Source organism: Lepidochelys kempii, chromosome 13, assembly GCF_965140285.1.
Source record: "Lepidochelys kempii isolate rLepKem1 chromosome 13, rLepKem1.hap1, whole genome shotgun sequence".
NCBI classification, from domain to species: Eukaryota; Metazoa; Chordata; order Testudines; family Cheloniidae; genus Lepidochelys; species Lepidochelys kempii.
The window spans coordinates 17,776,230-17,792,184 of NC_136392.1; the positions used below are offsets into that span (position 1 = coordinate 17,776,230).

Consider the following 15,955-nt stretch of genomic DNA (forward strand, 5'->3'; position numbering starts at 1 on the left):
TTACTTAAAAGTGAAAACATGCAAGAGTGGCCTTTTTGCTTAGTTGATTTACAGGTCTGGACAAAAATATTTCACAATAGTTTTTGCAAAATTTCTTGCAATTTTTGTTATACTTCTCTTTGTTCCTCCAAAAACTTCATGAAATTTCACAAGAAATGTTAATTTGGCAGCAAAACTTATGAAATGGTGAGTTTATAAAATTATTCCGAAGGAAAAAAACAGTTGTACTTGGAAAAGGACCCCTTTTAATGGGATCATTTCATGAGAATGGGACCAATTTCAAATCTGCAATGAGTAGGGTGACCAGATGTCCTATTTTTATAGGGACAGTCCCATTTTTGGGGACTTTTTCTTATATAGACACCTATTACCCCTCACCCCCGTCCCGTTTTTTCACAGTTGCTATCTGGTCACCCTAGCGATGAGATACAAAAATCCTCCTGTTTCAGGCATCTTGAATGTTGTTTCCTCAGCTCTCATTATTATGCTTCAGATAGTAATGACCTGACCCTGATGTCATTCAAACCAAAGCGGGTTTTGACCATTGACTTTAACAGGAGAAGGGTCAAGTCCAACTAGGGTGACCAGATGTCCCAATTTTATAGGGACAGTCCCAATATTTGGGGCTTTGTCTTATATAGGCACCTATTAACCTCCACCACCAGTCCCAATTTTTCACACTTGCTGTCTGGTCACCCTAAGTCCAACACGTGGTATCATATAATGCTACATAAATTAAGGCAGGGATAAAATCTGTGGTTTCTTTTATGTGAAAGTGCTTTTTGCACTAAACTGGTTTAAAAAACACAACACATTGAACTGAGCAAGGCCTTCGGATTAAACCCAAAATCTCTGAGTTCAAGAGCCCAAGGAGAGCTCTTCATCACATCATCAAAACTATTATGCCAGGAAAGAGCATCATAAAAATCCAATCATGCCCTTTTTGGAATATGATGAGTTTTACATAAGAAGCTGTTAATTAGGGAAGAGCAAAAGGAAGGGAACATACAACAAATGGGCTGAATCTGGTACAAGAAGGACAAGACATGGCAGAGAAGTATATAATGAGAGATTACAAAGACAAGAAACATATTTTTAGGAACTAGATTCTAGAAACTAGAAACTTTTAATCACGCCCGCAGCTGTACTTGCCCTTGTTCCAGTCTCTGCTTCCAGTCCTTGCTCCTTTTCTGTTCCACTCCCTGCCCCAGTCTGCTTCTAGTCACCACTCCTACTCTGCTCCAGGGTTGTTCCCCTCTGGCTTTTGACCTCTGACTTCAATCCCCAGCTCTGCCTCTGGATTACAACATGGATTGACCCTCTGGGTCTGACATTCAGCTTCTGTTCCTCCAGTACTGACTCTCGACTTGTTCCTGGACTCTGCCCATCCTGGACCCCACTCTAACCAGCAGGCCAGACTCTCATTTCAACCACTAGGCCTGGCTGCCCACAGTCTGGTCGGCTCGAGTTTGAGCAGCCCAATACAAAGGCTAGGGGCCCACCTCACTGGCATGACCCCACTCAGGCCAATCTGTTCCTTGTGGAACTGACGGGGGCTGTAACAGGACTTGCAGGCGCAGGCATCCACCCTGCAGGCACAGAATGTGGCTCTGCAAGCCTAGGTGGCTTCACTGGCATCCCAGTCTCTGAAGGGAGTTGAAGGTACCACTCCCAGACAAGTTTAGAGGTCAGAGTGGTCCGTTCTGAGGTTTCCTAAACCAGTGCTGGCTCCTCTTTTTGCTGTGCCCCTAATCATTCCCCACAGTCCAGTTGGAGCAATGGTAGCTCAGAAGAGAGTTTTGCCCTGAGTGTATGATGGCCAGAGAGTGAGTTCTAAGTGCCAAGGCAGTGCATCTCTTTGAAGACAACACCTTTTGTCTTCGTGGGTTGCCCAGAAGCATAATATCCAACTGGGAATCCCAGATCATCTCCTGCTTCTGGTGGGAATATTTGCACTGATTAGGTATTGGAGTTCAGACCTCAACTGCTTACCATTCTAGTACCAATGATCAAGCAGAGAGGGTCATTCGGGTCCTGGAGCCGTACTTGCACTGCTTTCTAAATTGCCACCAGGAGAACTGGCTGACGCTCATTTGTCTATTACTACTCCATACACATCCTGACCCACCAGACCCTTTTCTTTGTGAATTATGGGTTCCACCCTTGGTATCACCCAAAATCCCCTTCAACTCTCCAGTACCCACCATTGCTGACCTCGCCATCCACATCCACCAAATACATCAAGAACTCAGGCACCAGTTAAAGGAGGCTAAGACAGCGTACAAGCACCACACCGATCGACAACATTAGCCAACCTCCAACTTCATGGCAGGGCCTCAAATCCTGCCGCAGGGGATAAAATTTGGTTGTCCGCTCAGATGGATGCTCCCATCTGTCTGCAAAGCTGGACCAGAAGTACTTAGGGCCATTTGTGATCATGGAACAACTTAACCCAATAACCTTTCAACTGGAGCTGCCACAATCCCTAAGATACACCACGTGTTCCACATTTCCCTCCTGAAACCTTTAGCTGAGAATCCCTTCCCATGCTGCACTACTCCTCCCCCTGTGCCAAGAGGAATATGTGGTCCAGCAGACTCTGGATTCTGGCCGAGTCCAGGGAAGACTCCAGTATCTGATTGATTGGGAAGCAATGTGGTCCAGAGGAGCAGTCTCGAGAACTTGTGAAACATGTCCATGCCCCGGACCTCCTCCATGCCTTCTACCAGGCCTACCCTGAGAAACCAGGCCCAAAGATTCCTAGAATGTGACCCCAAAGGGAGCAGGGGCAGTCAGGGTCATACCAGCTAGGACCACCTGCTGGCCTGCTCCATGACTGACTTTCTTGCTAGGCAACAAATGACCCCTCTACGCTGCCTTGCAACTGATGGAGTAGCCACAGCTCCTGATTGACTGCTGGTTAGCAGTCCTGCTTATACGCCCGGCCCCCACAGCAGATTAGTGGCTGCTCACTGTATACCATACCCACGGCTGTGCTTGCCATTGTTCCAGTCCCTGCTCTTGTTCTATTCCAGCCATGCTCCTGCTCTGCCTAGGGCCCTGTTACCCTCCAGCTTCTGAGTTCCGGCTTCGATCCCTGTCTGTCTCAGGCTTACGATGGTGGTTGACCCTCTGGCTTTGGCTTCTGACCCTCCTGGACTCTGCCCATCTTGGACCAGCTCTTACCAGTAGGACAAACTCTTGTTTCAACCAGTAGGCTTGACAACCTACAGCCCGGTCAGCTACACCCACATGCAGATGCACAGTCTGGGTGCATCAGTCCTTTGCTAAACCAACTTGTAATGTAGCATTTTACATACTGTTCTGTACAGCTAAGAGACACATTGAAATGCTACTTATCTCAAATCCGGAAGTGCTGAAGCCCCTCTGACATAAGGTTGTGTTGACACTAGAACTTGTCCCCTAATGCACTGGTGGTAGCACGAGCTTGTGCGCCCAGCAGCAGTCAGTGTTTTAACTACCGTGCCATTATCATGCTCAGAAAAAGTCTGGACATCAGGGTGGTTAAAATACCAGTAGCAGCTTGGGATCCTGTCTACATAAGTGCTGCCACCAATTGAGTTGAACAGGGTGTCACGGTTCCTCCCCCACTCTGAACTCTAGGGTACAGATGTGGGGACCTGCATGAAAAACCTCCTAAGCTTATCTTTACCAGCTTAGGTCAAAACTTCCCCAAGGTACAAAATATTACATCCGTTATCCTTGGACTGGCTGCTACCACCACCAAACTAATACTGGTTACTGGGGAAGAGCTGTTTGGACGCGTCCTTCCCCCCAAAATACTTCCCAAAACCTTGCACCCCACTTCCTGGACAAGGGTTGGTAAAAAGCCTCACCAATTTGCCTACGTGGCTACAGACCCAGACCCTTGGATCTTAAGAACAATGAACAATCCTCCCAACACTTGCACTCCCCCTTTCCTGGGAAATGTTGGATAAAAAGCCTCACCAATTTGCATAGGTGACCACAGACCCAAACCCTTGGATCTGAAAACAATGAAAAAGCATTCAGTGTTTTACAAGAAGACTTTTAATAAAAAATAGAAGTAAATAGAAATAAAGAAATCCCCCCTGTAAAATCAGGATGGTAGATATCTTACAGGGTAATTAGATTCAAAAACATAGAGAACCCCTCTAGGCAAAACCTTAAGTTACAAAAAAGATACACAGACAGAAATAGTTATTCTATTCAGCACAATTCTTTTCTCAGCCATTTAAAGAAATCATAATCTAACACATACCTAGCTAGATTACTTACTAAAAGTTCTAAGACTCCATTCCTGTTCTGTCCCTGGCCAAGACGACTACAGACAGACACAGACCCTTTGTTTCTCTCCCTCCTCCCAGCTTTTGAAAGTATCTTGTCTCCTCATTGGTCATTTTGGTCAGGTGCCAGCGAGGTTACCTTTAGCTTCTTAACCCTTTACAGGTGAGAGGAGCTTTCCCCTGGCCAGGAGGGATTTCAAAGGGGTTTACCCTTCCCTTTATATTTATGACATAGGGGGTGGCCACAATGGGAAGCTCTTTGGCAACAGATCCTCTTTGAGTGGGATATGTTGGTTAAAGGAGGGGACTGAGGGTCAGTACTCAAGAATTCTACTCCTGACTTATTGTGTGGCCTTGAACAAGTCACGTCATCTCTTTGTGCCTCAGTTCCCCCATCTTTAAAATGGGCATGATAACACTTATCTCCCTTGCAGAATGTTGTGAGTCTAAATTAATTAAGTGTTTGATGATCCTCATGTTAAAGGTGCAAGTTATTTTTATTCTAGACTGAAAGATTTTTTTTATCCAGTCCTAACCAGCATGTCTGGTTTTTTGCTCTCTATATTTGTTCAAATTCATTTTGCAGTCTAGGAACTGGAAAACATTTTCTTTGCAAGGAATCTTTTATGCTGATGCTGAAAAAGGAAATGCAAATGCTCTGTTGTCAGCTATGGTTCCTGGAGAGTGAGAACTCGAGAAATGATTTCTGCAAAGCTCATTGAAAACTAACACACTTTATCTTGGTTGTAGAGAATTAATTTGTAGGACACAAAGGCCTGAGAATGGCCTGATTATGAGCTGCTTACCGGGGAATAAATCAGGAATGACTCCACTGAAGTCAATGAATTGGCTGTGAATTACACAGAGGTAAATTTAAGAAGATTCATGTCAACTATATGTGGGCCAGATTCTGATCTCTGTTATACTTGTGAAAATCTGGAGTAACTCCATTATCTTCAGTGGAATTACTCTGAATTTACACCAATGTAACGAAGAGCAGAAACTGGGCATCTTTGACTCAGTGAATTTGCCCACTCTACCTACCAGTTAGCCTTTTATCAGACTTCTTATGCCCTGAAAATCCTAAAATGTAATGAACTGTTGGGGGCAAAGTGTTATTTTTAGGTAAGTAAAGAAAAAGTATATTAGGCAGAATTCTCTTCTCACTGATACGGGTGTAAATCCACTAACTTTGAAGGAGATATTCTGGATTTAGACCACATTTGTTTACTGAATTTGGCCGTATATGTGAGAAATCTGTTTTCATTTCCCATTTCTTTTAAGTGGTGTGCACTGTATAGGGATGCATGTTATACCAAAGTGCATGGAAGATGGTATAATTATGCCTCTTCCATTAGATCAGTAATGCCATTATTAAAGTTGCACAAGGGCTTCCGTTACCAACCCTGGTTTTAACATCTCATCTGTTTCAAGTCTCACTAGGAAGAAACCTTGTACAACAACAAGTTCCCCGAATATCACCTAATACTTATTCCTCAGCATCTGGACTCCAATCCAAACCTCATTGAAGTCTGTGGGAGCCTTTCCATTGACTTCAATATGTGCTGGATGAGGCCCTTACTGCATAACATTCTACAACAGTAGAACTTTACCCTGGTTGTGGACTAGGGCCAATAAGGACATAGACATACAATGGATTATTACTATTATTTGTCATTCATACTGTGGTAGCACCTAGGGCCCTTAATTCCATTGTGCCATTGTGGTACACACTGTACAAACCTATAACAAAAAGACAGCTCCAAACATCTTACAATCTACTGCAAATTAATTCAATCTTTATGAAAAGCAGGGAATTTCATGGCATCTAATACTTTGATCCAGTGATAATCCTTGACATGGTGGATGTTTTGCAAAGTGGCCAGTTGCATTTTCTTTCAGGTTGTCTTGTCAATCTTTGGTTGGAAAAACATGTTGGCAACGAAATTGTCTTTTAAAATTAAACAGCAATTGTGTCAAGCAACAAAATTTTCATTTTTTAAATAAAGAAACAGAAAACAGTCCAAAAACAACTGAATTTTTAGTTGAGACACCATCCTGGTAACACACAGTGTCCTTTTAAAGATGAAAATTCCTACTGACAAACTACAAGTTTTCCCTTTTAAAATGAAATTCCATGCTGGCAAGCTATAAAATTTCCAGTCTAAAGCAAGGATCATGGGTATTCTAAAGTAAATGCACTGTTTTAAGAGCAAAGGAAGACACGTTTTATAAAGGAATATTGATTTGCTAGGAGAAAATAGGAATTAAAAAAACCTTCACCCAAGCAAAATTAAAGTTCTGTATAAAGACTAATGAAAATCTTTTTAGAAAGTATAAAAAAAAGAAAAATGATCCCCCAATGTTTTGAAGATGTTAAAACTTTTTATTTGGAAAAAAAAGTTATCAAAAAGACATCTTACTTTTTCTTCTCAGGTCTCAATTCAGCAAAGCACTTAAGTGTATGATTTAGTTTTAAGTACCTGTGAAGACAATAGGACTACTCACTATTTGAAGTTAAGCGTATGCTTAAGTGCGGTAATGGGATTACTGGGCCTCAGTCATTATCTCTTCCATATTTGGGGTGATTTACTCAGGGGTGAAAGTAAGTTAAAGGACTTACCAGTACCCCGGAGTCCTGAGCAGGGGGCGTGGCCTCAACCAGAAGAGACAGGGCCTTAAATCCCCGGGCCCTTTAAATCTTGATTTAAAGGGCCTGGGGCTCCAGCTGCGGTAGTGGTGGCTAGGAGCCCCAGGCCCTTTAAATCACCCCTGAGCTACCAGCTGCAGAGGCCCAGATTCGGGGGCGATTTAAAGAGCCCAGGACTCCAGCTGCCACTACCACAGTGGAGCCCTAGGCCCTTTAAATCATTGAGGAGCCCTGTGGGCTCCCGGCTGCTACCGTGATCCCGGGGCTCTGGGCTCTGGCAGAGCTTTAAAGGGCCTGGGGCTTTGCTGTGGTAGTGGCTGCCAGAGCCCTGAGCCCTTTAAATCCCCGCCTGAGCCCTGCTGCCCGAGCCCTGCAGTAGCGGTGGCGGGGCTCCGGCGGCAATTTAAAGGGCCCCGGGGCGGTAGTGGGGGCTGGAGCCCCAGGGCCCTTTAAATCCTCTCCGGAGCCCCGCTGCTGCTACCCTTGGGCTTCAGCAGCAGGGCGCCGGCAGGGACTTAAAGGGCCAGGGCGGTAGCGGCGGCTGGAGCTCCGGGGCCCTTTAAATCCCCGCTTGAGCCCCTCCATCGCTACCCCAGTGCTTTAAATTGCTGCCTGGGAAAGCCCTTGCCAGTACACCGTCCTGGGGTGTACCGGCTTACTTTCACCTCTGGATTTACTAAAACTCCTTTTATCTGTTCTCTTCTGGGCCTATATGGCTTCTTGGGGTGCTGCAACTCAGATGAGCAGTTAGGATGAAGAAAACACCCAATAAGCCAGTCTTGTGTAAAGAGCCCACAGCCATAAACAAACAGACACTAAGATTACCAGTCAGTAAAAAGCCCTGGATCTTCAGCTCAAAAATCACCAGCCTAGCTATGCTACTTGCATGGAAGGACTAACTCAGGCCTTCTCTCCTTTAAATACATCAGTTGATTATGTTCCTCGGTTGATTAAGATGCACCTTGCAAAAGTATGTCCCTTGACTAATAGGGAAGCCATGATGGAGTTGAAGTACCCGATAACTTGTAGAGATAATTGATGGAGGCTCAATAGACAGAACATGCTGGCATAATCTGTTCACTGAACTCCGACAGTCGTCATCTGATTGATACCAGTGGTACCAGCAGTGTAGATCCCTTCATGACGTAGCAGTAAAAACACCTGGGCCATCATGGCTACACTAGTACTTTCACCATTCCTGTCAGTTGCACCAGTGGTGAAAAATGGGCACCACATTTGCTAGCATAGACAGGGCCAGTGAGTCAGTGGCAGAACCTGGAACGCAATTCGGGTCTCCTGAATCCCAATTACTGGCTCTAAGGAGTAGATCATATTCCTTCCCTGTTAACCATTCAGTCCCTACAGTGCAGCTGACCATATGAAATGTAACTCTCTCCCAAAACTTTAACATTAACATCTCATAAGAAATCCTCTAGAAGTGACTAAAAATTCCAGAAGGAAAGCATTTTATTAGCACTTTGAATTTTCCAGACACGGGTAACATCCCTTTAGCAACTGTAATACCTTTGTAAGGACACAGTCACAGCACGGCTCCCCATGTTAGCATCTAAATCAGGAAAGCCTTTGAAGCTGGGTAGTTCATCAGCAGCATCAACAAAAAAGGTAGCCACATTAAATAGTAGTTTAAATATTACTCAGACAGCATTGCATCAATTGCATGACTTTCTCCTGCATCAGCATTTGCTAAAGGGAAATGAAATTCACTTTTGAGGTGAACACAGGAGACAAAATTGGCAAACTACCAACTTTCAAGCTACCAACTTTCTGGTTCAGCCACAGGGTGGGGGCGCAGCTTTGGGGATTTTGAGCTCCCAGGCAGAAGAAGCAGAGGGAAGCAATGTAATTGTAATTATGTCAGGAATCAGTGACTGGGTCCTGTCATTTACCTGGAACAGAAAAACTATCTGAAAGTATTTAACTTATGGCCACAGGAAAATAAATAAATAAATGCCGCAGTGACTTTGAGACAGAAACATAAGATTAAATTAAATCAGACTTGAAGAAAAGAGCAATTAACTTGAGGGTCTTATCAGATCCGTTCTACAGTGCTTGCTCTACACCTCCACATTCAGGCCTGCACTGCAGCTGTTCTCCCATCTCCTACTGTGCTCTTCTTCACAATGGCTTAGACCTGCATTGCAGTGTTACAGTACTTCCCTTGCTTTCCCATCTCCCCTGCTGCTCCTCTCTCAGATCGCCTGCCTATAGAGTTACAGGAGCTCTCCATCTTTCTTTCCACTTTGAGCATTGACACTTGGGGGCGATGCACTTCAGAAAAGCCTGGTCTCTTAATATTACTATTATGGAGGCAGATTGTGGTGTCGCAGTGTATCAAGACATAAAACGTGTGTGTCTGTCTGTCTCCCTATAGACAGTCTAAAGCAGGTTGGCAAAATCCTGACAAAACATTTTTGGTAGGAATTTGCCAATTGGTGAAAATCAAAATGATTTGTGGAAACAGTTCTTTTTCAATGGTCTTCTGGTGGACGCCAGTCAGAGTTCCATAGAACCTGACTGGTTTCCTTCCAGCTTGCCCACCTGGTTCCTTGGCAGCCCTCTGAGCCAGGAACCTTCCATTTGGGAGCTGGCACTTACAAGGCTTTCCCCACTGCCAAACACTAAATAGCAGTCATGAAACTAACCAGATTGTTATTAACTTGACAATGAGAGTCTCCACAGTTTCATGGCTGCTATTCAGTGGTGGGCTGTGGTGAAAACATCAAGGATCATGTCATTCTCAACCAGTAGCTGCCACAGCTTCCAGGGTCCCTGGCTCCACTGCAGGCCACCAGGAGGGCAGCTGAGGGGTCCAAGTGAGCTCAAAATCCCCAAAGCTGTGTCCCTACCCTGTTGCTGTTCAGAAACTACATGTCCAAAATGAAATATTGTAGGGTTTCAGTGTTGCAAACATTTTTGAGTTTTGGGCCTTTTGTTATGATTCAGAATGAAAAATATGTCTGAATACGTGAAAATTTTAACAGAATTAAAATTCAGTTTCCTGGCTAACCCTAATGCACACTCTGGGCTCCATTTTCAATTGCACCAGAGTTCGTACACCTGAGGAAGAGCATGCGGACTTTTTGCCACGTTTCTGCCTTCTCCAGTTCCGGGGACAGCCATGTGTCAGATTGGCTGCTGGAACAAGTTAGAGAAGTTGCAGGGCTGCTCTAACTTACACTGGGCATAAAGGCCCCTGTAGGAGCCATTACACCTGTCCAGGATTAGCAAGTACAGAAGCACTCTAGACAAACCTCCTGGGACAGCCCCTATGGTGGTGGACTATGAGCAGGTGGTGTAGTCCTTAGGGCTCACTTTACTTTGCTTGGGGATTTACTTTGCTGTTAGCACAGCCTTAAATACGTTTGTGGCACCATGATGGCACAAGGGGACTTACAGCATTTAAGGATTTGGCCTTCTGTTGTGTGCATCTGTGCATGTGTGTGTTTGATATTAAACTAAAACAAATGTTTTCATACTGTGGAGGCAACTTCTCAGACCAACATATCCCCCCTATTCTCCCTGAACAATCCCCACCTCCTTACAATGGACATTGTCATCCAGCTATGACAGGAATGAAAACAACAGAGATCTCTCCGTTATACCAGAAATCTGCTGCCAACTTCAACTGTATCTTTATTGAATAGATGTTTTTTTATTTCATGAAATATGATATGGACCCCAAATCAACCTCAGGATGACAATGTGTATCTTTCATTGGCATCATTTTTTGCAGCTAAACAGAAAATGTTCCTAAAGATTAGAATAAAGGAGCTCTAGAAAGAACAAAGCTTATTGTTAAAATTAAGACGGTAATGTCCATTTTGGTTCACCTGTAGATAAGCTAGAGGGATCCTAAATATGTATCTAGTAAGTTTTCCTCCATTCTTCTGGTGGTAATATAAATATAAATAATATGACTACTAATAACAATTAATAAGAGCTCAAATGAACATTTCTTCATTCTTTCATAATTTTTCCCTTGAGATGTTAAAATATTCTTAAATGGGGAATAAATATGTATTAACAGGGGCAGCCCAGAGAATGCCTGGCTGTTACTCTGTTTTGTTATGGTTCAATAGCCATTTGAGACATTGAATCAACATAACTCCGTTAAAGTCAATGGGAATGATGCCAATTTGCACCCGCTCAGGGTGTGTCCCAATTGTGTGTGCTGTGTATGACCTGGCTCAACTGCCCAGTTCCACTCTGCACATACAATCACCAGACCAACTGTTTTTTTTTAAAGAGTCAAATTTTGTTTGGTTCACATTAAGAAAGTATTTCCCCTGTGCACTGTGCTCTGCGATGGTAAAAGCGTGTGTCCACACCACAAACACGCCAAAAGTCACAATTTTAAATGGATGAGCTCTCCATGCGTGTATGTTTGTATATGTGTCTATCTGTTTGCATATATATATATATGGGGAGGGGGTAGTTGTGTCTATCAGCGTGTCAGCTCAGCATTTGCTCTCTCTTCAAGCATGTGTATGTGTACGTGTACTCTAAGTGCTGCCTTTTGTGTTTCTTTGTTTGTATTTGCTTGTCTGCGTGTATTTTTGTTCTAATCTGTGTGTGTGCATATATTTATCCCTCTCTTCATATTTGTGTCCTCTCGGGGTGTATATTTCTTTGTGTGGGTGTTTATCTCGGCGTGTGTTTGTCGGTACAGATTTCTTTGGGTGTGTGCATGTATATTTCTCTGAGCACGAACACATTCCTTTACCTAGGAGTATTTCTCTCTGTAGCTGCGTACGTCGGTGTGTCCCCGTGTATTTGTGTGTATTTGTGTGTATTTCTGTGTTTGTCTCGCTGTACGTCTCTGGGGATGTACTGGTTAGTCTGAGTGTGAGTGTGTCTCGCTCCATGTGTATCTAGGCGGATACTGACTTGCCTGTGGCTCTGGTTGTGCGAATTGCGGTCTCTGTGTGTCTGTCTCCCTCTCCCCTGCACTCGCACCACCGGCTGCGCCTTGCCCCCTCTCTCCCCCCTCCTGCGTGCAGCCCTCGCCTCGGGAGCTGGGCTCAGGCCCCCTCCCTCTCCCCTCCTCCGCCCGCCTCCCTCCCTCGGCGCTGGGGCTTCCCGTTCCCCGCTCCATTCAGTGCTGCCCGCGCCGCGCGCTGCTGCCGCTGTCCCCGCCATGTCCCGGAGCCGAGCTCCCCCGGGCAGCCGGACCTTGTAGCCGGACAGAGCGCCCCCTTCCCGGGGCGGCTGCACTGGGGGCTCTGTGCCCAGCAGCGCCAGGCACCGCACGGGGATGGAGGGAGCCTGAGCCGGCCACGGAGCAGGAAGAGCAGGCGGCACCAGCACTCGCAGCCGGCTAGGGAGGCGACAGCACCATGGAAGCGCAGCCACCGGGGGGCCCCACGGCCCCGGACCCCTCCGGCTTCCCTAAGGACTCCGACCGCCAGCTGCGGCTCCGCCTCTGCGTCCTCAGCGAGATCCTGGGCACCGAGCGGGACTATGTGGGCACGCTGCGCTTCCTGCAGTCGGTGAGTGCTGGGGTGCAGGGCGGGGGGCGCGGTCTCCAAGGGGCACCGGCGCGGGGCAGCCGGGAGGACACAGTAGTTCCAAGCCGGGGTCTGCCATGGGGCACGTGGGTGGGCGCCCCCTATGCAGCCCTGCTGTGCGGCGTCCACGATGTATGCACTCGCCTCCGGGGGGCAGCGAGGCGGCGAGTGGGTCCCCGGGATAGGGGGGCACTTGGCCCAGTGGACGCTGCAGCTTTGCCGGTGTGTTTTTTACAGGATGCCGGTCGTGATGTTTACGCAGAGGCGCGTTCACAATACTTGAGCGGGTTGCGCAGTTAAGGGGGTGTGTGTGGGTGTGTGGTGGGGGGCGGCGAGGTGTGTGTGTGGTGGGGCCGGGTGTGTGTGTGTGGTGTATGTGTGTGGTGGGGGGCGGCGAGGTGTGTGAGGGGGCGTGTGGGGGGCGGCGAGGTGTGTGTGTGTGTGTGAGGGGGCGTGTGGGGGGCGGCGAGGTGTGTGTGTGTGTGTGAGGGGGCGTGTGGGGGGCGGCGAGGTGTGTGTGTGTGTGTGAGGGGGCGTGTGGGGGGCGGCGAGGTGTGTGTGTGTGTGTGAGGGGGCGTGTGGGGGGCGGCGAGGTGTGTGTGTGTGCGTGTGAGGGGGCGTGTGGGGGGCGGCGAGGTGTGTGTGTGTGTGTGTGAGGGGGCGTGTGGGGGGCGGCGAGGTGTGTGTGTGTGAGAGGGGGCGTGTGGGGGGCGGCGAGGTGTGTGTGTGTGTGTGAGGGGGCGTGTGGGGGGCGGCGAGGTGTGTGTGTGTGTGTGTGAGGGGGCGTGTGGGGGGCGGCGAGGTGTGTGTGTGTGTGTGAGGGGGCGTGTGGGGGGCGGCGAGGTGTGTGTGTGTGAGGGGGCGTGTGGGGGGCGGCGAGGTGTGTGTGTGTGTGTGTGAGGGGGCGTGTGGGGGGCGGCGAGGTGTGTGTGTGTGTGTGTGTGTGAGGGGGCGTGTGGGGGGCGGCGAGGTGTGTGTGTGTGTGTGAGGGGGCGTGTGGGGGGCGGCGAGGTGTGTGTGTGTGAGGGGGCGTGTGGGGGGCGGCGAGGTGTGTGTGTGTGTGTGTGAGGGGGCGTGTGGGGGGCGGCGAGGTGTGTGTGTGTGTGTGAGGGGGCGTGTGGGGGGCGGCGAGGTGTGTGTGTGTGTGGTGCGGGGGAAGGGGGGAGGCATGCGAGCGCTTGGGAAAAGCATTGCTATTAGCAGCAGAATTTTCTTTTAAACTAAGAAAACCCTTTAACGCAAAGTGATCTAAATGCCTCCTTCTGTAGCCCACAGTCACAGGATCTGTGAGCGCTGCTCTCCAGCCTGGGGTGGAGCGGGAGGGGGATTCACGTCTGGTGTCTTGTAGGATAATGACGGGGACCTGTAGAAAAATGAGTCGTGTCCCTTTCGCTGTTGTTGAGAAGTGACTGTCTATTACACCCAGATGGAAATTCTCCCCCTGTTGCCTGGTTTTTACTGTAACGCTAAACATAACTAGAGGAGTGGGGCAGGGTGTGTCTGTCCATGCAGGGGCAATTACACCCTTCCTCTGAAATTATCCACCGATAAGTTCAGAAGTAAAAGCTCCATTTCCTTCTGTGTACTTATTCCCTGATAACCAGAAACTTCTACGCTGTACCGTTTTCTTTTTATTTTAACATCATCTTAATAAATTTTTTAAATCTGGACTTGGAATTCATCAGCATGCCACCACACACCTGTGTAACTTAGTTAAAGGGTTTAATCGGTTCATGTAAATAACCAAAGAGAGAGAGAGACTAAATACACTGATTGCAGTAGATCTAGATGCAAAGCTGGAGGAAGAATCCCTGCAGAGACCTCTAACGGATTGGAGAGGGCAGAAATTTTCTGTCTGGTGGATTGCTAGCCAGGTCCTAAATCCTGGACTCATCTGACTTATACCCTGAACCCTTTTTCAGTTGTCCTTTCTGGCAAGCTTGTCAGTTGGCGTTGTTTTTTTTTTAATCAGTTTGGCTGCAGGGTTTTTCCGCATCTCCTAAGTAGCAAATTGCCTAACATAAAAGATAAATGAAAAGACTGTGGTTGCTTTATGAGCTAGTACCTACTTAAATCCTACTTTTCTCTCACAAGTGGTTGAACACAGGAAGAGTCTGTACATTTTGAAAGCTCCCAATTACAGTGTCAGTTTGCTTCATTTAAAAACACAATTCGATTTCAGTTTGATGAGCATCTCTAAAGTGCTACAAGTAGCAAAACTGCCCCCAGCCCCAGACATAACAAAACAAAACATTTAGAGAAAAACTCCTCTGTCCTAAGTACTGAATTTGCGATTTTGTCATCTGCAGGCTGGAATGTCAGTCACTGGCACGATCCAGCTGAGTGTATTTTAGCTTCAACATGTACAGTCCAATGCCTATTCAGTCTCATTAGTGGGATTTTCATTTATTTTTTAAAAATAGCAAATTTATTTATTGTCATTAGTTTTCAGGACAGCAGTAGTGATTACTATGACTTATGTAATGGAAGGGGGAAAACACTGACAAAGGCACTTTATTTCATTTCCACATTTCAGAACAGAGCAGCAGGCAGTCTCTGTCTTTCACCATCGTTCTGTTCCGTACAGGCTGCTGGGTGTTGATTGGCTTGGGTATTATCTTGGGAGGTTTGGTTGTTACAATATAATCTTACCCTACTGAAAAGTTTGAGTTGCAGTAATGATATTTGAATCCAGGCCTGGAGGATGGATTGGATGACCTAACAGGTCTTTTCCACCTGTAGGCCCTGATTCAGGAAAGCACTTAAGCATGTGCTTAACTTTAAGCATGTGTTTAAGTGCTTAAGTTCTGTCCCGAGTAAGGATGATTTCCTGAATCATGGGCCTAGTTTTTATGGGTCAGATTCTGCCCTGGCTACCCCCTATGCAGCCCCCTACAAATATTTGAATGGTATGAGCACCTATAAGGGAGAAGAATTATGTAGTGTGGAGCATGAGGGTAACTAGGAGTAATGGGGTGAAACATTAGAAGGATGATTAGGAATGAATATCCTATTAGGCTGTGGAATATCCTCTCCAGAGAAGTTGTGGAAGTTCCATGACTTGGTACTTTCAAAACTTGACTGCACAAGCTCTAAAAATACAAGAGCTGTAATACTCTAATTCTGGTTGTGGGGCTTGGAGTGGAGGTGAGTGGGAGGTGTTTAGTGGCCTGTGATATGCAAGAGGTCAGACTAGATGATCTGATGTTCCCTTCTGGCCTTAAACTCTGTGACTGTGACTCTAGTGCAGGGAACAATCTGCACTGGTTCCCAGAGGATGGACGAGTGACCCATTCGGTCTTTTCCATCTTTAACATCTAGGATAATATGATCTGTGGAGTCAGTGGGATTGCATAGGGTTGTCGGGCGAGGATTTTGCTCTGTGGCTCTAATAAAAACAAGAGATGACCCTGTGCTCCCAAGTACAAATGCCTTGGTCCACTTTTTATTCCTTTTTCCTTTTTTTTCTTGGCCCTTTGATAGTATTGCTT

General features: G+C 46.7%; 1 protein-coding gene across 2 annotated transcripts in view; it reads left to right on the plus strand.

The window, feature by feature from the left end:
• The first annotated feature begins 12,054 nt into the window (after window positions 1–12,054).
• Window positions 12,055–15,955, plus strand: part of PREX1 (phosphatidylinositol-3,4,5-trisphosphate dependent Rac exchange factor 1) — a 224,603-nt gene continuing 220,702 nt past the window's right edge. For both annotated transcript variants that reach the window (XM_073309488.2, XM_073309490.2), the window contains exon 1: window positions 12,055–12,446. In XM_073309488.2, coding sequence (XP_073165589.1) covers window positions 12,294–12,446 — 153 coding nt within the window. In that variant the 5' untranslated portion in view covers window positions 12,055–12,293. The remainder of the gene's footprint in view (window positions 12,447–15,955) is intronic.